Below are 24,805 nucleotides of genomic sequence, written 5' to 3' on the forward strand. Positions count from 1 at the left end.
AACATGGGTGTGCAGGTGCCTCTGGAGTAACCTGTATCACAGTCTTTTGGGTATATCCCCAAGAGTGGTATTGCTGGATCAAATGGTAGATCAATGTCTAGCTTTTTAAGTAGCCTCCAAATTTTTTTCCAGAGTGGTTGTACTAGTTTACATTCCCACCAACAGTGTAAGAGGGTTCCCTTTTCCCTGCATCCTTGCCAACACCTGTTGTTCGTGGTGTTGCTAATGATGGCTATTCTAACAGGGGTGAGGTGGAATCTTAGTGTGGTTTTAATTTGCATTTCCTTTATTGCTAGAGATGGTGAGCATTTTTTCATGTGTTTTTTGGCCATTGGAATTTCTTCTTTTGAGAAAGTTCTGTTTAGTTCATTTGCCCATTTCTTTATTGGTTCATTAGTTTTAGGAGAATTTAGTTTTTTAAGTTCCCTATATATTCTGGTTATCAGTCCTTTGTCTGATGTATAGCTGGCAAATATTTTCTCCCACTCTGTGGGTGTTCTCTTCAGTTTAGAGACCATTTCTTTTGATGAACAGAAGCTATTTAGTTTTATGAGGTCCCATTTATCTATGCTATCTCTTAGTTGCTGTGCTGCTGGGGTTTCGTTGAGAAAGTTCTTATCTCTACCTACTAACTCCAGACTAGTTCCTACTCTTTCCTGTATCAACTTTAGAGTTTGTGGTCTGATATTAAGATCCTTGATCCATTTTGAGTTAATATTGGTATAGGGTGATATACATGGATCTAGTTTCAGTTTTTTGCAGACTGCTAACCAGTTTTCCCAGCAGTTTTTGTTGAAGAGGCTGCTATTTCTCCATCATATATTTTTAGCTCCTTTGTCAAACACAAGTTGGTTATAGTTGTGTGGCTTCATATCTGGGTCCTCTATTCTGTTCCACTTTTCTTCATGTCTGTTTTTGTGCCAGTACCATGCTGATTTTATTGTTATTGCTTTGTAATATAGTTTGAAGTCAGGTATTGTGATACCTCCTGCATTGATCTTTTGACTGAGTATTGCCTTGGCTATTCGTGGCCTCTTGTGTTTCCATATAAATTTCACAGATTTTTCAATCTCTTTAATGAACGTCATTGGAACTTTGATGGGAATTGCATTAAACATGTAGATTACTTTTGGGAGTATAGACACTTTTACTATGCTGATTCTTCCAATCCATGAGCATGGGAGATCTCTCCACTTTCTATAGTCTTCCTCAATCTCTTTCTTCAGAAGTGTATAGTTTTCCTTGTAGAGGTCTTTCACATCTTTTGTTAGGTTTACACCTAGGTATTTGATTTTTTTGAGGCTATTGTAAATGGAATTGTTTTCATATATTCTTTTTCAGTTTGTTCATTGTTAGTGTATAGAAATGCTAATGATTTTTCTATGTTGATTTTATATCCTGCTGCCTTGCTGTAGCTATTGATGATGTCTAGAAGCTTCTGAGTAGAGTTTTTTGGGTCTTTAAGGTATAGGATTATGTCGTCTGCAAATAGGGATATTTTGACAGTTTCTTTACCTATTTGTATTCCTTTTATTGCTTCTTCTTGCCTAATTGCTCTGGCTAGGAATTCCGGTACTATATTGAATAGGAGTGGAGATAGTGGGCATCCTTGTCTGGTTCCTGATTTTAGAGGGAATGGTTTCAGTTTTTCTCTGTTAAGTATAATGCTGGCTGTAGGTTTGTCATATATAGCTTTTATAATGTTGAGGTACTTTCCTTCTTTTCCTAGTTTTCTTAGAGCTTTTATCATGATCTGTCAATCTTTTTTTTATTATTGTTTTATTATTCGTATGTGCATAGAAGGCTTGGGTCATTTCTCCCCCCTGCCCCCACTTCCTCCCTTACCACCCACTCCACAACCTCTCTCTCCGCCCCACCCCCTCAATACCCAGCATAAACTATTTTGCTCTTATCTCTAATTTTGTTGAAGAGAGCGTATAGGCAATAATAGGAAGGAACATCTGTTGATCTTTAAACCTTGATTTTTGGTTAGGGAAAGTAACAGGTTAGTGGTTACTAACTGTTAAAAACCCTAACTTTTCCAATGGTTAGGTGCAGGCAGTATTAGTAGTTTCAAATAGTCCCTGTTTTGATGCTCAGTTGAATGTTATATATATACATATAACAATGTTTATCTAATCAATTTCAGATAAACCAACGTTTATCCAATGAACAAATGTCAGATAAACCAATATTTAGCTGACAAACAGATGTCAGGCCTAAATGATAGACCTTCTAACATTTGCCATAAAGGGCAGAAAGGTCAAAGATCTTATTAGAAGGTAACTTAGATTAAAAATATATATATAGGTGCTTACATGTATACACTTTTAACCCTATTAATTATTTTATGACATTTAAGTACAAGTCACTAGGAGTTTTAGAACCATTTAAAGAACTTTTACTTAGTTTAAATTTATTTAGTGTTATTAGAAAAATACCTTAGGGTTTTTTTTGTGTCTGACAAGAGACTAATTTAAGCATGATGTAAAGAATAGTAAATACTCTTAAATGGGATATGAAGAGAGTTGGTCATTTTATTTTTGACTAGCAACACATCAAAGCATCTCCTAATACTTAAGGAAGCAGCCAACTGGGGAATCCACTAAAACTAAGTTGGATAACCCTTTGTCAGCCAGTGGAGAGAAAGAGGGAAATAACAAAGAGGAAATTTACCCTTTAGGAGAGAGAAAAAATGAGAACTTCTAGATCCTTGGAGTGTCCCCTGTGTCTCTAGGAAGCCTCAACACAGGTCCCTTCAACCCATTTTCATCACACATCTGTGGAGCAAGTGAGTAGGAGGTTACCCTGATGTTTGAGTCAATCACTCCCCTAAGAGTCAGTCTCTCCTCCCCTACAAGATGGGATGTTGATCTTGAATGTTGACCCAACCACCAAAACATCAGAACTATTATGGACTGGGTGAAGAGGCTGGTACCAAACCAACTTGTAAAATGAAAAGGTAACAATATGTAGGAAGAAAATCTGTTAATTAGATAAAGGGGTGAGCATAAAGTTAGGAGACCCAATGACTGAGAGCCATGGCTTGGATGTTGTTAAGAGATTTCATTTTAGGCTGTTGATGTTAACTAGCAGAATGACTTGGGACACATAATAGGGTTGTTGTTGACCTGCATGTAGCCCCTGGAGGCCAAAAGTAACAGACTTAGTCATTGGAAGTTAATGACATGCATAATTTGGCATTTTAAGATTAATTACCTTTTTTTTTTTATTCATATGTGCATACAATGTTTGGGTCATTTCTCCCCCCCTCACCCCATCCCATCCCTTACCACTCACCCCGCCCCCTCCCTCTCTCTCCCCCACCCCCTTGATACCCGGCAGAAACTATTTTGCCCTTAACTCAAATTTTGTTGAAGAGAGAGTATATATAAGCAATAATAGGAAGGAACAAGGGTTTTTGCTAGTTGAGATAAAGATAGCTATACAGGGAGTTGACTCACATTAATTTCCTGTGCCTGTGTGTTACCTTCTAGGTTAATTCTTTTGATCTAACCTTTTCTCTAGTTCCTGGTCCCCTTTTCCTATTGGCCTCAGTTGCTTTTAAGGTATCTGCTTTAGTTTCTCTGTGTTGAGGACAACAAATGCTATCTAGTTTTTTAGGTGTCTTACCTATCCTCATATCTCCCTGTGTGCACTCGCTTTTATCTTGTGATCAAAGTCCAATCACCTTGTTGTGTTTGCCCTTGATCTAATGTCCACATATGAGGGAGAACATACAATTTTTGGTCTTTTGGGCCAGGCTAACCTCACTCAGAATGATGTTCTCCAATTCCATCCATTTACCAGCGAATGATAACATTTCATGCTTCTTCATGCCTGCATAAAATTCCATTGTGTATAGATGCCACATTTTCTTGATCCATTCATCAGTTAATTACCTTTTTAGAGACTTTAAAAAATTAAGGTTTTATCATTACATCTGGAGGGTGAGCTTTTGTTTGCTTTTGGTAAAATTTTGTGTCAGCCTATAGCACCAAAAGATCTCAATTTTTTAAATACACATTGGTACCTTAAATTTTGACCTTAGAAAACTGTTAGACAAACTTTAAATTGTAAAAAAAAAAAAGACCTCAATTTGTATGTTGAAAGAACCTTTGTAAAAACCCAAATTTAGATAACACTTTTAAATAACGCTTTTGGTAACCTTATACATTAAAAAACTCAGGAAGAAAATTAAATTAAAAGTTAAATGTAAATTCACTCAGCATAGAATGAAACAGATTGAGATTACTGTCCATAATTTTTCTTTAGTCCTAAGGCAAAGAATATTCAGGCCTGGTTGGGATTGGAACTTTAGATAACTTTTGAGATAATTGTGTACATTAAGTTTTCTAAAGACATCTAAACACACACATAGACACACAGATGTTATGATCCAGGCATTCCAAAGAATATAAGTATGCATAATGAGCTCAAAAAAAAGTAAAAATTAAGTGGCCACAATTGGCAGGAGACAAAGATATATACAGAAAACCCACACAATGACACACAAAAGAATCACATTAATTCAGAGTGCACTCAATCTATTTCTTTGTCATTATTTCTATAACATTAGTCAGCTAAATTACTAAGAAGTTTATAACAGATATTTAACATAATTACTCTATTTTTGGCCCAATCCTTAACAGGCCAGTGCAGTAAAAACAACATGTATAAAAACCATATTAATCCAGAGAATTTTAACCATAAGTTAGTTATAATTTTCCTACAGAATGGCAAGATGGCATCACCTATGAGTCTCCTGTTCAAGATGGCACTGTACATGAAGCTCCATCATGGTGGGAGCATTTCCTGTGACCACATGGTCTCTCCAAAAGGTGTCTCAAATGAAACACAAAGACAAGTTCCATTCAACATACAGGCTCAAAATAGCAGTCTGTTATAGGAATAAGAGACATTTTCCCCAAAGAGATGTGTCCATGAATTAGACATGCTCATGAAAAGACTAAATTGAAGCAAGGTAAGGTGGTATTGAGTCTGGGAACCTAAGGGACAGATGAGTGTCAGTATCCCATCCCCAATGGAGAGCACTATGAGCCCTGCACCCTGAGGAGGAGATACATAGTCTCATAGATCTGCCACAGGGCTGATAAACATAATGCTCTCAAGGTTGTTTCCCCCAATAAGGGGCAAACAGACCAGCTCATCATAGAGTGCCCATGTGTGCAAATCCATGGCCAATGGAAAGAACCCATCTAACCCTAACACTAACCCAGAGTTAAAGTGTCCATAAAAAGCCCCAGCCTTCACCTGAGCAGGAAGCCACTGGTTTCTGGGCTCCACTGCACTGCTCTAACTGTAGCCTTTCCTTTCTCTAATAAATCCTACTTTGTGTGCTGACCTTGTTGTCTCACGAGTCAATCTGGCCTCACGAGGCAATTCTTTGGCCCATGAATGCAAGAACTCACGACACCAGGCCCACAACAGTGGGATTTAAAAGTTTTGTTAGCCTCCTTGGATGTGATATCACTTGATAGTATAATTTTTTTCCTTTGAACATAATGTCCTATCTTTTAGCTTAAAGCTTTATTTAAATTTAGGATTAAATGGCTAGGGCAAATGGCAATAATCCTTTAAGCTTTGTTATTGTTCAGTTTATTCCAGGTGTTTATAATTAAATCCTGGATTTTCTCATAAATGAAAGCCAAGAATCTAAACCATATAGAACCCAGCCATTCACAGATCTACAGTTTGTACATGACCTTAAACAAATTTAGAATATGACATATTACTTTGAGCTGTAGAGAACAAAATTTTATTAATTTTAAAACAAAAATAATTGTTAAGAATAAAACCTCTAATTAAACTATTTTAAATACCCACATATAAAAACCCATTTTCTTTCATCTCTTTGCTGTCAGCCTAATTTTATCAACAGAGAACAATTAAAGTTTTGTAAGGAAAATACAAAACAAATCCAATGATTAATTAGTACCATTAAGTTCTCTTTATCTTAAGTATATGTCTAAAACTCATATTCCAGTGTAAAAAAATAACATCATATCTATAGAATAATTTTGCCTTTACAGTAAATTAATTATACCTTACAAGTGGCTAATATCTAATTCTTAATTAAATGGCATTATTTTCACTTACAGAATTTAGGTACATTCACAGCAACAAACACCTGTAGGGCCTGAGGTGCCAGGACAGCAGCAGGCTGTACAGGCTGGCTAAGCAGGGCTTTTTAGGCACTGCTGAGAGGTGGGGCTGGAGTGTCAGCCAGTACTGAGAGGCTGAGCTAAATCTCCCAGGCTGGCGCTGATTGGTGTGTCCCTCATTCCTCTGAGAGGCAGTAGGTAAACAGGGGCCATAGGAAGAAATCATTTTCCAATTCCACTAATCTCTGTTTAAGATTAGGTAGCCAGAGCCCAGAGGCCATTACAGGAAATTGTAATAGCCCAAATTCACTCCAAAGACTAGTTTACTTTTTACACCAGAGCAATCTACATCTTAAACAACTATGTTTGGAGCAGGGAGTTTTTTACAAGTGAATTAAAAAAAAAAAAAAAACTGAGGCTCCAGTCAGAGCAAAAGCTAGGAAATTTAAATTTTTTAACCTTAAAACCTGACCCCATTGTTCTCATTGTTCTCACTTTAGAGACAAGGCCTGAGGCTGGTTGGGTGGGTATTCAGGACAGACAGATATGGCGGGTAGACAGGCAAAGGATTGGGTCAGAGAAAGGAGACAGAGAAGGTTGCAGATAGGAAGAAGGCGGTTTCATTAGGCATGGGACCTTGGCCATCAGTGCCATGGGCCTGGGGAGCTGTGCAAGGCATGGCTGGGGAGAGCAAACGTGGTCCCTGTGAGCTCCCAGGCCATTATCTGCTTTGTCTTTGGTGCCCCAAGCTTCCCTGGCCTCCCCACTGACGGCAGAGCCAGCATGCCTGTGCACTTCCCTTCTCAGCCAGCTCAGGCATTGGGAGCCTTATAGCTGGAGGCTGTTGAACTGAAGCTGCCGGCCTGTGCAGCGCCCAGGGCATGCACATTGTGCACACCAGTGCTGCAGTCCCTTTCACATGCTACATCCGAGGTTCTATCTATTGCAGCACTACACCGCTGCCACTGCTGCCCCGCAATTGGTTGCTGAGCTTTATTACACAGCATGCATCAGTGCCCTGTGGCTGGCTAGGCAGGGCTTCCAACCCACTCTCAGAAGCGGGCTAGGGACTGCCACATGTAGGTTCGAGGGGAGGGGCTAAAGGATTGCATCCAGTGGCCACAGGCCCACGGTCCTCGCCCACCAAATGGCGCTGAGTATCTCGGGGGTCCCGCACCAGCTGTAGCCTGCTCTGCACCTCTGGGCTGGAACCGCTGTCCTCTGAAAGCAGGTCTTCCGCCTTATGGAGGTGGAACTTTTGCCCTCCAAAGCCATAACTCCCAGAGGCAACACTTCCGTCCACCTCAAGGGGCAGGCTGAGAAAAATCCATGGGCATAAGCAGAACTGCGTGTGCATGTTAAAACTTGCGCGCGTGGGTGCCGTTCCACATGCAAGGCTGTCCACATGGCTGTTTTCACTGGCCAACTGAGCAACCGTGCATGGTCCTTGTGAACCACAGGCATAGTTACCTCAAGTGGCCAACTGGGAAACCAAGTACATGCTTCACAAACCACACCCTTGTCTTCCTCTTGGGGCCGGCCAGAAGCCTCCAGGCCTGTGCCATGCCACATGGCATGCCACCCACAGGCGTGGTCCAGGAGGCCTTGTGTGCACGTTCATCCCAGGTGCCAGCCGCAACAAGGATGCTGCACTTGGGAGGAGCAGCAAGGCTCTTTTCCTTTTACTGCCATTGCAGTCCCTGACAGGTGTAAAGCCTGTAGTTTTATGTCCCCTCCTCCCCACCAATTGCAAGGGCATGCAAGCCTCCCATCCCACAGAGAGCAGTTTATTTGCTCCCTGTCCATGTGGCTCCCTCCCCATTTTATGAACATTCATGCTTTCCTAGGGCAGGTGTTAGCCCCTCTGGAGTCAGCCTTTCCTATTCTCTTTTTTTTTTTTTAAAGAAAAAAATGCTCACCATCTCTAGCAATAAAGGAAATGCAAATTAAAACCACGCTAAGATTCCACCTCACCCCTGTTAGAATAGCCATCATCAGCAACACCACCAACAACAGGTGTTGGCGAGGATGCGGGGAAAAAGGAACCCTCTTACACTGTTGGTGGGAATGTAGACTAGTACAACCACTCTGGAAAAAAATTTGAAGGCTACTTAAAAAGCTGGACATCGATCTACCATTTGATCCAGCAATACCACTCTTGGGGATATACCCAAAAGACTGTTACTCCAGAGGCACCTGCACATCCATGTTTATTGTGGCACTATTCACAATAGCCAAGTTATGGAAAGAGCCAAGATGCCCCAGCACTGACGAATGGATTAAGAAAATGTGGTATCTATACACAATGGAATTTTATGCAGCCATGAAGAAGAATGAAATGTTATCATTCGCTGTTAAATGGATGGAATTGGAGAACATCATTCTGAGTGAGGTTAGCCTGGCTCAAAAAACCAAAAATCATATGTTCTCCCTCATATGTGGACATTAGATCAAGGGCAAACACAACAAGGGGAATGGACTATGAGCACATGATAAAAGTGAGAGCACACAGGGAGGGGTGAGGATAGGTAAGACACCTAAAAAATTAGCTAGCATTTGTTGCCCTTAACGCAGAGAAACTAAAGCAGATACCTTAAAAGCAACTGAGGCCAATAGGAGAAGGGGAACAGGAACTAGAGAAAAGGTGAGATCAAAAAGAATTAACCTAGAAGGTAACACACATGCACAGGAAATTAATGTGAGTCAACTCCCTGTATAGCTACCCTTATCTCAACCAGCAAAAACCCGTGTTCCTTCCTATTATTGCTTATACTCTCCTTCAACAAAATTAGAGATAGGGGCAAAATAGTTTCTGCCAGGTATTGAGGGGGTGGGGGGGAGAGGGAGGGGGTGGAGTGGGTAGTAAGGGAGGGGGTGGAGTGGGTAGTAAGGGAGGGGGTGGGGGCAGGGGGGAGAAATGACCCAAGTGTTGTATGCACATATGAATAATAAAACAATAAAAAAAAGTAAAAAAAAAAGAAAAAAAAGGCCTGTCACCAGATGGGCTGACCAAGGTGTGCCTCCCATTTGTTGTTTTAAAATTGCTGGTTATGGGGAGAAAGGAAAGACGAGAAGAAAGGAAAGATAGGGGAAAGGAGTTGAGAAATTCAGCCCAGATGGTGGGAGAATTTCTAATTGTCCCTGGCTACATGGGGGGTTAGAGACCTTAGAGTATGATCTCCCACAGTGCAGCAAAGGAAAGGAAGGGGAAGGTGCAGACACATGGCAGCCACAGGAAAGAGGCAGCAGCTACCAAGTGCAGGAAACAGGCAGTGGCTACTTAGGGCAGTCCTGACTGTGACAGAAAGGATTTCTGGCCTTATTGCATTAGCACTCTAAACCACAATCTCCAACAAGTCTGTAGTCACTGACTAGAGGCAAATGCCAGTGGCTGCTGAAGAGTTTAGTTTCTGGGATGCTGAAGGGTTTAGCATCCTGTAGGATGGCAATAAGCATCTGCCTTCACAAACAGGTTGTTTTAAATGAAAAAAAAGGCAAAACAAATCAAAAGACCAATAAGCAAACAAACAAAACAAAGAGCAAGTCACTTACTAGGTTGTATAACACTTCAGTTCCACATCACTGTGAAAAGGGACCAGAAAAGAGGAGGAATTTGCAAATCAAGGAGAGAGCAAGAAGCTGAAAGTCAAGGTTGATATCATCTTATAGTGCACACAGCCCTACATATCATAGACACTCATTTCTCATGTACAGACATTAACTTCAGGAGGATATTAATCATTTATGCAGCTGCTTCTTCCTTCATGGTAAAAATATGACTTTTATCCTAAGTGACTGGCTTAGTATGAGGGAGAATCTTCTCAAAAGATTCATATTCTTGAGATGCCCCTAAGTCACCCATACCCATGCTGACAGATCTTAGAATCTTTATGTCTATTTAATATGGTACATTCATGGAGACAAGAAGCTGTATCAGAAAACCCTTTAACAAAATTATGCATATTTAATTGAAGGATGGACTGCAGGAGGCCCCAGAAGGTAATAATTGGCCAAGGAGACAATTCTCCTTCCTAGGAAACATCTGCACTTGAGAGACAGCTCCACCCACAGCTATAAAACACAGTTTCCACCCTGACCCAGGGAAACACCACTTTCTGGGTCCCCCTGTGTGCCCCCATGCAGCCTTTCTCTTCTCTTCTCTACAAAAAAAATCTTTCCGACCTCTGCTGCTAGAGTCCACCTGTGCTTTCATTCTCAGAGTGAACCCAAGAACCCCTGAAAATTCCTGCATGTCATCCATGCATCATAACTGGCAATATACAAAGGGACACTTCTTCACCTGAGGTTGGTACAGGTTGTCCCAAACTGGAGGGGACTGCCTAGGAAGTGGCCATGATTGTCTGGCAGTCCAATGGAGTCTGTCTTCCAGGAGAGACCCCCCCCTGCCATGGCTTAGCTACAGTGGACCTCTTAGGCTCTCTCTCTCTCTCTCTCTCTCTCTCTCTCTGTCTCTCCCAGAAACCTGAGGAAAAGCTCTGAGACCTCTACAGCTGTAAGGCAGGCAACCCAGGAAATCAGGGGTCAGCCAGAGGCATATACTGGATTGCCAATGCTACATGGGCAGAGCTAAACCCTCACTGCACTGAAGCTTTTTTCCTCTCAACTCTTGGTACCCTCCCTCCTTAAGAGCTCTACCTTTCAGATTTGATCTGTTTAGAAGGAGGTTCAAAAGCAGCTGGTGGAAAGGAAAGTCTCTCTTCAAACTATAAGGGTGTTCTGGCTGGGGCAACTACCCAGTGACACCTGAAGGCTGGAGATGCAACGTCCAGACCCACCCTGAGGTTACAAAGGTGGATAAGTTTGAGATCCGTTCAGACACGTCCACAGCAAACAGAAAATCAGATCTCTACACTTTCTTCAGGGTTCCCATGACCCGAGAGTGGAGGTCACCACTCCCTTCCAATGTTCCAGTACTGCCTCAGGCAGGATCAACCTGGACAGCAGTGATAACCAATAAGCCCTTGTGCATTGAGCCTGGGAACTCTTTCCCCCAATCCTCAGCTTCTGCTCCCTCTTTCCTTTCAGACAAGGATGAGTGACCTCCCTCCCTGCCCCCCCCACTTTGTTCTAAACAGCAGTGGGCTGCATTCTTCAGCCTAGTCTGGGAGAGATCCCTGCATCTCCCAAAACAGACACCAGAAAGTTCTATTCTGTAACTTGGACTTAACTGGTTTTGTCAGGCATCTGATTGATCTCATTAGGCAGGTTCCATAGTATGCCCTGCAAGGGGTGGGGGGATTGGGGGGGAGTTATAGGGATAGAGAAGGATAGAGAAATCAGTGGTCTTCTCCGTTTTTGTCCCTTACTGCAGAAAAAAAAATGGCTTCAGACGCTCCATTTTCATAAAATATATATATATACACATATGTCTCATAGGACATATGAAGGGAACAAAAGTCTACCTCATTAGGAGTCCCCATCCATGCCTCCAACAGGAGTCCACTCTCTGGCCATGCAAGCCCTCTTGGTTACTTTGATAGAGTTGTTTTTAAATTACAAGCCTTCAGCTGGTAGAGGAGAACCAGGTACCTGGGTCACAAGGCAAATAGGCAAATCAAAACAGATAGATAAAAAATTGATCAGGAGGCACTCTAGCAGGGTGGTTGCAGCCAGATGTACCTAAATGTCTCCCCCATGACCTTAGCCACAGGTGGCATTGGCAGGAAAGCACAGGAGAAAGGGACGCCCTCTCCCATGTAGAGAATCTCCTCACCTGGAGACGCCTAGGTAAAAGGAGAAAACCTCTGTTAAGGTGATCAATTTTCCTTTCCTTCCCTTTTTAGATGGGGAATCAAGTTTCAAGGATCCTGGAATGATCCCCCCTTGCCTGCTTACTAAAACCTTGGAAAGACCTTCATCCAGAGTCTTCAATGAAAGCAACTCAAGTTTTACTGCACCCAGCTCTGGCCCCAGTATCCTCTAGGAGATGGAGGGAAATGGCCAGAAGGAGGGAGCACTAATTATAATACCACTCTTCAATTAGATATGTTCTGTAAAAAGGGAAAGTGGACTGAAGTCCCATATATGCAACTTTTCTTTTTCCTAAGAGATCACCCAAAATGGCTGAGCAAAAGCAGGCTAGATACACAGACCATGGTGACCCTTTACAAAAAGCCCCAAACTCCCTTGTGAAACCAGAACCCATAAAACCATCTAATGCCCAAGGGCCCCCAACAATATCAAAGGGGGCCTCCCCTGTGACAGAAATCAAATCTCCAGGGGAGCAACAGGGGATATATCCTGTCTTGAGTAGATTGGTTGATGCCCCTTCAGCTCCCCCTCTACTCCCTTACCCAGCTACCTCACACCCCCGACATCATCCCACAGGACTCTACCCCCTCCAGTTAAGTCCTGGAGGGGGTAGGGCTCACATTCCTTTTAGATTAAGTGAACTTAAAGAAAGAAAAAAGGATTTAAGAAATTACACAGAAAACCCAGATCAGTACAAACAGGCATTCTGAGAAGTCAGCCGAAACTTTTAACTGAGCTGGAAGGATGTAATGCTGCTGTTATCCCAGAACCTTTCTTCTCTGGAGAAACAGCAAGTACTAGATCAGGCAGCTGCAGCTGGGGATGATTATCACTTAGATAAATGTGGCCCTACAGCCCTATCTCAGACTGGGCCCTCACAGGAGGAGGAGGGGGAGGGAAATGAAAGACAAAGACACTGGATATTTAAAAGAGAACCCCAATCCCCAATTCTGACAGAAGACCAAGCAATGCCTAGGTATGATCCTAAGTGGGACCCTGAAGATGACAAGGATGAATGGACCAGTAACCACTTTATCCACTGCATTCTTTAGAGTCTAAGGAGGGCCAAGATAAAACCCCTTCATTACTTCCAAGTCACAGCTGCACAGCAAGGACCCTTAGAAACCCCAGTAGCTTTCCTACAGAGACTTAAGGATGCTTTACAAAAGCATACCAACATTGTACTGGAGTCATAGGAGATCATCCTCAAAGATAAATTTCTAACACTGTCCCAGATATCCGTAGAAAGCTTCAAAAACCGGTGGCTGAAGGGAGCAGAAATCATTGGTCTGTATAGCCACATCCATATACTATAATAGGGACTTAGAAAAAGAAAAGAAAGACCTGGAGAGGGAAAAGAGAAAGGATAAACAGCAGGAGGCTCTGATCACAGCCCTCAGATAGGCTCCCCCAAGGTACATTCCAAACCAGAGGACATGTTTTCAATGTGGACAGGAAGGCCATTTTAGTATGTAGTGCCCCTGGAGGAAGCCACCTCTAGGACCCTGCCCCATTTGTTGGAGAAATTATTGGAAGGCACACTGTCTTTGGTTCTCAGGGGAACTGAGGCCAGAGCCTCCCACCTAATCACAGGTCCAAGGGACTCCTATCCAGGCTCCTATAACAACTATAAAAATCATAGGAGCCCCAGGTGATACTTACTATTGAAAAGCACAAAGTCAGCCTACTTATTGATATTGGAGCCAGCATTTCAGCTATTCCTTTCTCTCCTGGACCCAGGTCCTCCAATAAAATTACAATTTGGGGCATATCAGGCCAGCCCCTAAAGCGTTGTTTCACTCAGACTCTAGCCTGCTCTTGTGGAGATTTCCAGTTCTGTCACTTCTTTTTAATTGTCCCCAAAACCTCTACTCCTCTGCTAGGGTGAGATCTTCTATCTAAGTTGGGGGTACTTTTGCATATCCCTGATAGAGGAATAAGTAGACTCTACGGTGTGGATGGATGGACATACTGTGGGACAGCCATGAACAGTAGTCCCAGTCATAATTCATACCAAGGACACATTGGTTTCCCCATCAAAAACAATACCCTTTAAGACCAGAAGTTAAGGAGGGGCTAATTACCACAATCAAAGACTTAAAAAGAAAGGGACTGCTAATAGAATGCTCCAGCCCATATAATATTCCTATTCTTGGTGTCAGGAAGGGACCTAGCAAATGAAGGCTAGTCCAAGATCTCTGCCTGATCAGGGTGGGAATGGTGCCCCTGTAGTTCCAAATCTCTATACACTTCTATCCAAATACCTCAGGTACTGCTCACTACTCTGGCCCGGACACCTTCTTTTGCATTCCCTTACACCCTAAAATCAACCTGCCTTTGCCTTTGAGGACCCCACACAAAAGTCTGGACAGGTCACGTAGACTGTCCTCCCCCAAGGATTCAGAGACAGCCCCCAACACTTTGGTTTGGCTCCAAACCAAGACTTAGCATAGTGGCAATATCCACAAGCTACTCTGCTACAGTATGCAGATGACCCCCTCCTCTGTGGACTGATTGAGCCTGTCATTTCATGAGCCACTAAATCCTTACTAAACTTCCTAGCAGGTAGAGAATATAAAATCTCTAAAGAAAAAGCCCAATTGTGTCAGTGGAGGGTTACATATTTAGGCCTTGTCCTAGAGAAGGAAATGAGGGCTCTAGAAGATAGAAACCATACAATCCTGATGTTTCCTCTACCTAAACTCTAAAACAATTGAGGGTCTTTTGGGGGATGACAGGATACTGTAAAATTTGGATCCTGGGATATGCACACCTAGCCAGGCCCTTATATCAATCAAAGCCTGAAGGAAGCACAGAAGGATCCCCAGCCCTTTATTAAATGGGATGACAAGTCAGAAAACACATTTCATCAGTTTAAAAAGGTCCTTATGACAGCCCTAGCCCTAGGTCTCCTGGTACAGAACAAGTTTCAATTATGTCTATAACAAGGGAGGACTGGACCTGAGAGTGGTGACTCAGCTGTGGGGCATCATTCCCCAGCCAGTTGGCTACTTAAGTACAGACTTAGATCAGGTAGACAAGGGATGGCCTGGATGTCTTTGAGCAGTCACTACAGTTAGCCTTCTAGTGCCTAAAGCTCAAATACTTTTCCTAAACGGGCCCCCTACACGACCTAGGGGAAATTTTAAATTCAAAAGAGAGGTTACTCTAATAGTTTTATAGGTAACAGCATTGATTGTAGCCTGAGCTGGAAAAAGCTATGGGGTTATTGCCAATCATGTAACTACAAAAAACCTAACCAAAGTAGTAGAGGGCACCTCAGACCAGGTAGGCCTTGACATTAGGACATGCGAAAGTATTTGTTGCACCTTGCCTGTATAGTAATGGACCACCGCCTGGCCCTAAACTTTCTTTTGCCAAACAATGAGAGGTATGTGCCATCACATATATAAGCACATATATAAACACTTCAGGCATTGTAGAAAAACGTGCAGACCACATTCGCCAACAGGTTAAGTGGCCCCAGGAACAGTCTCTCGAAACTCAGGTTTCTACACAGGTATGGGACCAAATAAAATCTGGCTCCCCTCCAGGACAGGGTTCCTACCCTTTCTGGGTAGTTGCCATTATTCTCTTACTTGTCTTTGGGCGTTGCATTTTAAACTTACATATCAAGTTTGTTTCTTCTCACCTAGAATGCATCAAACTACAGATGCCCCTGATGTAGATGAAAATGACCTACTAACACGGTCCCCTTGATTACCCCTCTCATGGTCAGCCCTGATGCTGTGGGCACCTTCATCACCCTCTTTCAGTTGGAAGCAGTCACTGAATAGACTTTGAAGCCCTTATCCTTAACAGCAGTTAGGTGATCATTAAGAGGGGAGAACTGAAGGACGGACTGCAGGAGGTCCCAAAAGGTGGTAAGTGGCTAAGGAGACACTTCTTCCCAGGAAACATCTTTCTGCACCCTTGGGCAATACAAAAACGACTGTAAAACCCAATTTCCAACCTCACCCAGAGGACCACAGTTTCCAGGTCCCCCTGCATGCCTCCATGCAGCTTTTCTCTTCTCTATAAATAAATCTTTCTGACCTCTGCTGCTGGAGTCCCCCTGTGGTTTCATTCTCAGACGGACCCAAGAACTCTGAACACCTGAAAATTCCTGCACGTTACCTGCGCATCACCTATATCATACCAGGTGAAATAACTGACTCAAAATAGACCCACCACCTGAAAAATTTAAGAGGTAAAACTATAATATAAAGCTATTAGAAGAAAACAGATCTAAATCTTAGAATGGTGAATTTTACGTACTGTGTATTTTACTAGAGTAATAAAATGTAGAACTTTAAAATTTTCAAATGTGAAAATGGTATCTAATTTTGGCTCATCTTTGCTTCAAAAATATACTTTGGAGATTTTATCTCAAAGGATATAATTTTTTAAAAATCTATAATTTTACAACTTTATCACTGTGATGGCCACTACTACCACAGTTGGTTGCTTGAACACAAACTCTCAAATGCAAGCCCCAAAACCCTGAACTGTAATCTGATAATAATGAGAGGGTAAGAAAAAAATCTGCAGATTATAGTAGTAAAGAGGTTTAGGAGGGAACCCAGCCTTAACAGGTATATAAATTAGCCGAGAGAGTGGACAAAGGGCACAGGTATAAGGAGTTTAGCACTAGAACCGAGTTAGGCTTTACATAGAAAATGGCTCATGGATGAGCAATCTTTTGAATAAGCTTCAAATTCATGACTAGTATTGATGTCAAGGAGGATGGGGAAAGAAAACTGACAGAACTAAGCTTAATGAAGGACTACATGAGCAGAGACATAACTGGTCCTAAGAGTGACCATGTCTCCTTTAAAAGGGAGGTGTAAGAAAGCACAGCGGTAATGCACATACGTGGTGGCACTTTTAACTTTTTTTTTTTTTTTTTTTACCTAAACCAGTTAAATGCAACATGTACTCCTAACTCTTGTGCTCAGGGAAATCACATGACCAAGCATTAAGCTATCACTGATTAAAGCTGGCTTAAGGAAGGCTGAGACAGGAGTATCTTGAGTTCAAGACCAGCATGGATTACATAAGGAGACCATCTCAAAAAACAAAACCCAAAGATTTGATTAAAATGTGTCATTCTAGCTTAAAATTATTAATATACGACATCATTTACTATCACCAATGATAAATTATTTTTATTACTATAGAGGGCCACAACCTCAACAAAGCAAGTATTTCTGAAATTCTTCATAATCAATTTTGGTCTCAAAGTGGAGTCAAAAGTCTCAAGATTTAGTTTTCTAAAAAAAAAAAAAAAAAGAGGTGGACCTAATAATTGTACTTATACCAAATGAAGGTCAAATATGTAACAAGAATGTTTGGCAAGAAAAAAGGAGAGGGGGCAGGGGGAAATGGAGGGGGCAGGGAGAAGGGGGAAGAAATGACCCAAACATTGTATGCACATATGAATAAAAGAAATTAAAGAAAAAAGGAATAAGAAAATATGAGCCCCAGAGATGGCAAATTAGCAAAACAAAAACAAGATATGACACCAATATTTACATCTCAAAAAGAACTATAACATCCTCAATATTATTTTAAATTTTCACTGTGAAATTGAGTGCAAAACTTAAATGAGCTAAGAGCATAAATGTATACATCTGTATTTCTAGTCTCATACATTAAATGTTTGACAAAAATAACCCAAGGTAATACTGAATCCATAAGAATTCTTTTTGCTTTCTTGTTTGTGGTGCTGGGGATCAAACCCAGATCTTGAATACGCTAACAAGCACTCCTACTGAACACCCCTGCCTCCTCTTTTTCTTAAACAGATTCATGTATTAATGAAGATTAAGAAGCCCAGGCAATATTTTTTCATGGGAACTCAGTTCCGATTTTTACATGAGTATTAAGATAACTGAAGAAAAGCTAATCACCTACTTTATTTGTAAAACCATTACAAATCAACTCAGATTTTAAAATTCTAGCAATAGACAATTCATGCTAACAAATATGATCTGGACATGTGATGATCATTATTTATTTGGCCAATATGACTTCAGAAGGAACAAAACAACATATTTCTCTGTCAATCATCAACTGCAAATAAAGTTTTTTTTCTTCAATTTTAAAGGCTGACAAATGTTAGAATTGTAAGAGCCTATCCTTGGACAATAAAGTACTTGTTAAGTATCAGGCTTAATCATTGTTAAGAAGGTGAAAGACTTCAGACAAAAAACATATTCAGTGTTCTAATTTTATTACTCTTAATATGAGGATGTCTTGTTAAAATCTCATTACAGAATTTTCCAGATTACTTTGAAATCTATTAATAGCCTATTTAAAAAAAAGTTTAGAGGAAGAACATGGACTCATCTGTTAAGAATTACTTCCTTGTAATCTTTGAACAGCATCTCTTTAAATTATTCAACTAATACACGGAACAAGCAACTGAAGATTTTCACATAAATTCAATAATTTTCTCTACTCAAAGACTACTACTGATTTCTTAGTGCCAACTATTAGTCCTCCTTTGAAGACACTTTGCTTTCTTTGCTGCAAAAACTCTAGTTACTGAACAAGGACAAGATAAAATAAGTCAACATTTGGTACCACACAGTTCATTGCAAAACTCTTCCAGGGCATTTGGCATTATTCACTTGAGAAAGGATGATTTCCTAGAATCTTTCCAAGCTAAGAAAGTAAGATTTGGCTTTTATCACTGATTCTTTAAACTTGTAGAAAAAAATCTTGGCTGGTCTTTCAGACTACATGTAAAAGTGAGATAGGGCAGACAGACCCTTAGGGAACTTTTTAGATAAAAACATCCTACTAAGGCTATAAATACCAGGTCAACTTATTCATATCCAGTGTTTTCTAAAATCATGTAAATCATGCCATGAGTTCTCAAAACTCCTTTATTTCACAATATGGTGGTTTTATTTTCTATATTGACTACCTTCAGAAAATACTTATGTCTATTTTCAACATTCCATAATATGAACTATTTTAAGATTTCTGTATACCCTTTGGCAACTTAAGACATACTAATTTTAGCATTAAAAAAATTCTCTTCCCAAGCATTTCCTTTCTAGTAAACTCAATACTGGGTTGGAATTAACCACAAATGTTCCTAGCAATAATATAAATGCCCTTTATGGGCATTATATGCATCCTTTCAGTGGTATTGCCACTTTATAAAATATGTTCACCTTTCCAAAACTTTGAATTAGAATCTCTTTTTGAGAAAATAACAAAACCCAAATTGGTACAAGAAAATTACAGTGATCCTTACCATAAAAATTAAGTGTCTTTTAATTCTTGCCAGCAATAAATGACTCTACCTATATCTAAAAAGTATAGTGATAAAAGGAAAACCTAGTGAAAAAATTCCTTAAATCCTTCCCCAAATCCTATTATGTGATACTAGACTTTTTCATATATCCTTTTAAATATACATAAGAACAGTCATGTGCTCATTAAAAGAGCTAACATGGTTTTGACCAAAGACAGCTCAGTATTGTCCTTCTATGATGCACTTAACTGGAACCACTCAAAGCTATGCAAACTAAGCCTACTAAGAAAAAGGCATTAATATTTTCCAGCAGTGTCCTTTAATTTTTCAAAATAATACTAATTTCATATGTACTTATTACTATTAAGATATACTTAGTGGCAGTTAACATTAAAATCAATCTACTGGTAGTAACTAATGCAGACTAATAAACCATGAATTTGTAAACTAATTTACTGTGTAAACACTCAAATTTTAAGTGTAAAAAATTTTAATAAAGTTTCTCAAAGGATAATATAAAATTATACATCTTGTTTTAAATCCAAAAGATTTAAATATGATTGACGATCCTTCCCTGTATTTATGTTCCAAAATCCTGAAAAGTTACATGAACCCCTAAAAACAAATGTCATTACTTTAAAAAGTTGGAAAAAAGTTTAAATTATTAAAATTCTGAAAATTAGTTATCAGTTAAAACCATTAAAGAATAAAACTAACCTAACAGGACAAGAATTTTAGTTTTGTAATCTTTATTAATATGATCATCCTCAAAGGTCTCACTTGCTAGCCTTTAAACAAGTTTCTAAGGCAATTTTACAGTTCATTTGAAAGTAATCAGCCCACTATGACCTTAGCCACTTTACAAAACAGACAAGAAAAAATGCTTCACAAAGCTACCTTAGAAATGCTAGTGAAATTTGACAAGGCTCTGTCTATAAACTCTTCTACCAATCTGTTCTTCTTAAATTGCCATGTAAATCTTGATTGTGACATGCAAAATGGACTCTGATTTGGAGATCGTTCACTGGCATGCAGATTTCTGTAGAGATCTGTAATCCCCAAAACAAAGGTAGGGAAATAAACATTATAGACTTGACTCTGACAACATATGTTGGGCTTTCACAATGGTGTGTGTGGAGAAAGGAAAAGAGGACATGAAATCAAGGTACCAGATCCTCAGCCTGTCAACAGCATTCAAATAGTTCCTACCTGCCATGTATGACAGGACATAGTTTCAAAGTGGAAAAGACGTTATTAAGGACTCATTCTGACTATCAGTTACCATCAGACTTTGCATAGTGTCAGTGATTCAACAAGATCTTCTTTAACCATTAAAAAAGTTTTAAGATGATATTCTAAGATTCATTTTAAATCTATTCTAATAAATCACATGTGTACCAATATGTATGTGCATGTTCTCTGTGTGTCATTTTTTTAAGTATTTAGGACATCTTTGATAATTAAAATAGACTAACCATGTTGAAATTAATAAATAAACTTATTGACTTTAATGGACTAATGACTAAGAAAAGTTAGCTAAAGGCTTTAACAATGGATTAGCTTCATAAAAACATGATGGTATTTTTCAGAAATCTGTCATTATACTATAAAAAAAAATCACTAAAATATTTTAATAATAATCCAAAGTCAACTACTTTCCCTTTACTTTATAAACAAAATTTACATATAATTTGATATTTTGACAACCATGGTTTTAGCCTGTCTATATATTCTGGGGTAAAAGTTATTAAGGATCCTTTATCTTTCTTTCAATATTCTGTGATGAATTCATAAGATGACATTTTCAACAAACTAATAGATCTATTGCTTTGAAGTAAAAACAGTGACCTAAACCCTCATGTTACGTTGGTAAAAATAGAACATAAATGAATTTCTGAATACAGAATTAGGTATTTGTTAGAGTGAAAGCTGAGAAGAATGGGTAAAATTAACCCTTGTTAGTCTTAAAAGCATTAACTAGAGGACAAAATGTCTCCATTAATCCAATCTATTAACCAAAAATGTCACAGAAAAATAAACAAAGATATGAAAAAAGTAATGTCCACTTGAATAATCTGTAATCTAATTCTATAAGAATTGCTGTAATTCAAATATCTTCCCCCCAGTACTGGGGATTTAACCCGGGCCCTCACTTGCTAAGCAAGTGTTCTCTTCTACATCTTGAGGTATCAATCCAGCCCAAAGAGCTTTTTATTATTATTATTTCTGGTGAAATCAAATCAGAAACGCAGTAACTGGGATTCTTCTGTGCAAAGAAGAAAATAAATTTGTTAATACTCTGTAAATTCCAATCACAAGTATATAAAACAGGATACATAATAAAGGGTGTGTTTCAATGAAAAGCTACAATAAGTTTGATTTTTGGTACCTTGGAAAGGTTTTGTACATATACTACATCAATTTGATAGAAATGGCACAGTATCTGAAGACACATTCCACATTTTATTTACATGTTAAGACTATCTTGAATCTCAAAACCATATATCATCCATACACCTATTTCCTTTTCGTTGACTTAAATGCATGGTTTATTAAACAAAGACTGTAAACAAATATTTATCATGTCTGTTACATATAACACACAGGAACATCTTTTAACAGAAATTCATCGATCCCCCAACGTCTTTTTATTATAAATACAGGTATCAAAACAATCCTGAACATACTGTCGATACTACTAGTAGTCAGCGCCCACACTGCTTCAAAAATTAACACAATTTGTGACAATATTTATTGTATCTGCTACTTTAACCAATTTTATTGCAGCTCTTTCACTAAGCTGGATAAAGCATGCCATGTCTGTTTTTCCTTCTTGAGATTTTATGTTTCAGAAGCACACGTTTCTCACACTTCTTGCCATGCTTTCATCTTGTAAACCTGAATCCTATTTTGAGTACTCCCAGTTCACGTTTAAATGACAGTGCCTTAATAAGAAAGAAAAATTCTGCTGCCTTTTTCCTCCCGTTACCTGAAAACATAATGGGTGTACATATATTAAATATATTCTTACAGATGTCCAGGTCATGTTTACCAGCTGGAATTCTCTTACTTAATGTGTGGGTATTTTGCATTGTGATATTTAATCAAGACACTAATATGAGTAGAAGGTTGTTGATTTAAGACAAATTTGAGATCCACTAAAATTAATTGTTGTATGTTTGTCCTTCTGGTGGCTGTGGAAGCTTCATATTTTCTTTGGACATCATTAGACGTCTTAGCTCTTGAAGTACAACTTTAATGCTATATGAATTTTGCCATTTTGCTAACACTGGTATGCTCCGTGCATCCACCTGAAAGGGGAGGAAAAGAGTACAGTTAACTTCCAAGTTTACAGTACAGTGGAACCACAGCAGATATAGTAAAACTCACCTATAATCCCAGAATTCAGGAGGCAGAGGCAGGAGGATCACAAGTTTGAGGTCAGCCTAGTCTACAGGCTGTCTCAAAAATAAATAATAAAGTACTATGGAACAAATTTTTTTAAAATACTTAAGAATGTTATACTGTGAAATTACAAATTCAAAAAATGTACTATGAAAATACAAATTTACAATTAGTTTAAGATTTTGGAAAAACATTCCTTATTTTTTAATAAATATTCCTTGTTAATAGGAATTTCCTTAAAATCTGGATTTTTTTTTTTTTGTATGTGTGCTTTTCTGTATTTTCCAATAAACGTGGCAAACTTTGGTCATCAGACCAATGGAATAGAGGACCCAGAAATAAACCCACACAGCTACAGCCATCTGATTCTCAATGACAAGCATTTTTTTGGTGGTGGTGGTAGTAGTGGTGGTGACAGTGATGATATTAGGGTTTGAACTCAGGGCCTTGTGCTTCCTAGGGCAGGTACCCTACCGCTTGAGGCATACCCAGTTCCAGGCATGATTTTCCACAAAGGAGAAAAAAACATCCTCTTCAACAAATCATACTGGGAAAACAGGATATTCACATGTAGAAGACTAAAACTAGATCCTGTACAAAAATCAATTCAAAATGTATCAAGTTTATGTGAAACCTGAAACTATGACAGGAAAACATTTGTAGGTATAGGTAATGACTTTCTGAAATAGAACTCCAATAGCCCAGGACATAAGAGCAAGAATTGACAAATGGGACTGCATAAAATTAAAAAGCTTCTGTACAGCAAAGGAAACAACAGAATGAAGAGATAGCCTACATAATGGAAGAGAATCTTTATCAGCTACCTGACAGGAGACTAATATCCCAAAAACATAAAGAACACAAAAAATTAAAAACCAAAAGAACAAATAATCCAATCAACAAATGGGCAGATGAATTGGAGACTGTTCTCAAAAGTAGTATAAATGGCCAATAAATATACAAAAAAATGCTCAGCATCCTTAGCTATCAGGGAAATGAAAATGAAAATTACACTCCAGGGCTGGTGGAGTGGCTCAAGCAGTAAGAGAACCTGCCTAGCAATTATGAGGCCCTGAGTTCAAACCCCAGTGCTGCCAAAAACAAATAAAACAATTGGAAAAAAAAAAGAAAACTACACTCCATCTCACCTTTGTCAAAATGGCTTTCATAATGAAAACAAACAACAACAAATGCTGGCAAGGATTGAGACAGATGACCCTTATAGACTGTTGGTAGAAATGTAAATGGTTATCTAAAAAAAAAATTGTGTGTGTGTGTGTGTGTGTGTGTATGTATGTATGTATACACCACCCCTGGGTATATACCCGAACAGATGTTAAGTCACCATAAAAAAAGATACTTACACACCCACAATATTCATAAAAACCAAGTTATAGAATCAGCCTAGATGCCCATAAATGGATGAATGGATAAAGAATGGAGTATTATTCGACCATAAAGCAGAACAAAATTATGTCATTTGCAAGAAAATGGATGGAACTGGATGGAGATTATTATGTTATGTGAAAAAAGCCAGACTTGGAAAAACAATACATGTTTTTTCTCATATGCAGAAGCTAGATTAAAAGAAGGCCCAGGTATGAATCCATGCAGCTAAGCTCACCTGATTTTTAGAAAAAGTGCCCAAAACACAAATGGAAAAAAGATAGTCTCTTCAACAAATGTTGCTGAGAAAACTGGTATCTGTATACAGAAAACTGAAACTAAATCCATGTATTTTTCCCTTTACAAATATCAACTCAAAATGGATTAAGGAGCTTAATATAAGACCTGATACTTTGAAGCTAGTGCAGGAAAGAGCAGGGAATACACTGGAACTAATATGCATAGGCAATGACTTCCTCAGTTCAAGTGGGCTCAGCAACTAGGAGAAAGAAATGACAAATGGGACTAGTGTGAAACTAAGAAGTTTCTATACAACAAAAGAAATGGTCACCAAATTAAAGAGGCAGATAACAGAATGGGAGAAAATCTTTGCCAGTTATACATCTGACAAGGGATTAGGAACCAGAATATACAGGGAGCTCAAAAAACTAAACTTCCAAAAAAAAAAAAAAATCAATGACACAAAGAAGAAATGGGCAAATGAACTAAACAGAGCTTTTTCTTTTTTTTCTTTTATTATTCATATGTGCATACAAGGCTTGGGTCATTTCACCCTCCTGCCCCCACCCCCTCCCTTACCACCCACTCTGCCCCCTTCTTCTCCTCC

General features: G+C 39.3%; 1 protein-coding gene across 3 annotated transcripts in view; it reads right to left on the reverse strand.

Annotated features, from left to right (window-relative positions):
- Positions 1-17,796: 17,796 nt before the first annotated feature.
- Positions 17,797-24,805, reverse strand: part of Ube2v2 (ubiquitin conjugating enzyme E2 V2) — a 63,148-nt gene continuing 56,139 nt past the window's right edge. For all 3 annotated transcript variants that reach the window (XM_074068493.1, XM_074068492.1, XM_074068494.1), the window contains one exon: positions 17,797-22,478. In XM_074068493.1, coding sequence (XP_073924594.1) covers positions 22,332-22,478 — 147 coding nt within the window. In that variant the 3' untranslated portion in view covers positions 17,797-22,331. The remainder of the gene's footprint in view (positions 22,479-24,805) is intronic.

The sequence above is a fragment of the Castor canadensis genome, chromosome 3, assembly GCF_047511655.1.
Source record: "Castor canadensis chromosome 3, mCasCan1.hap1v2, whole genome shotgun sequence".
NCBI lineage: Eukaryota > Metazoa > Chordata > Mammalia > Rodentia > Castoridae > Castor > Castor canadensis.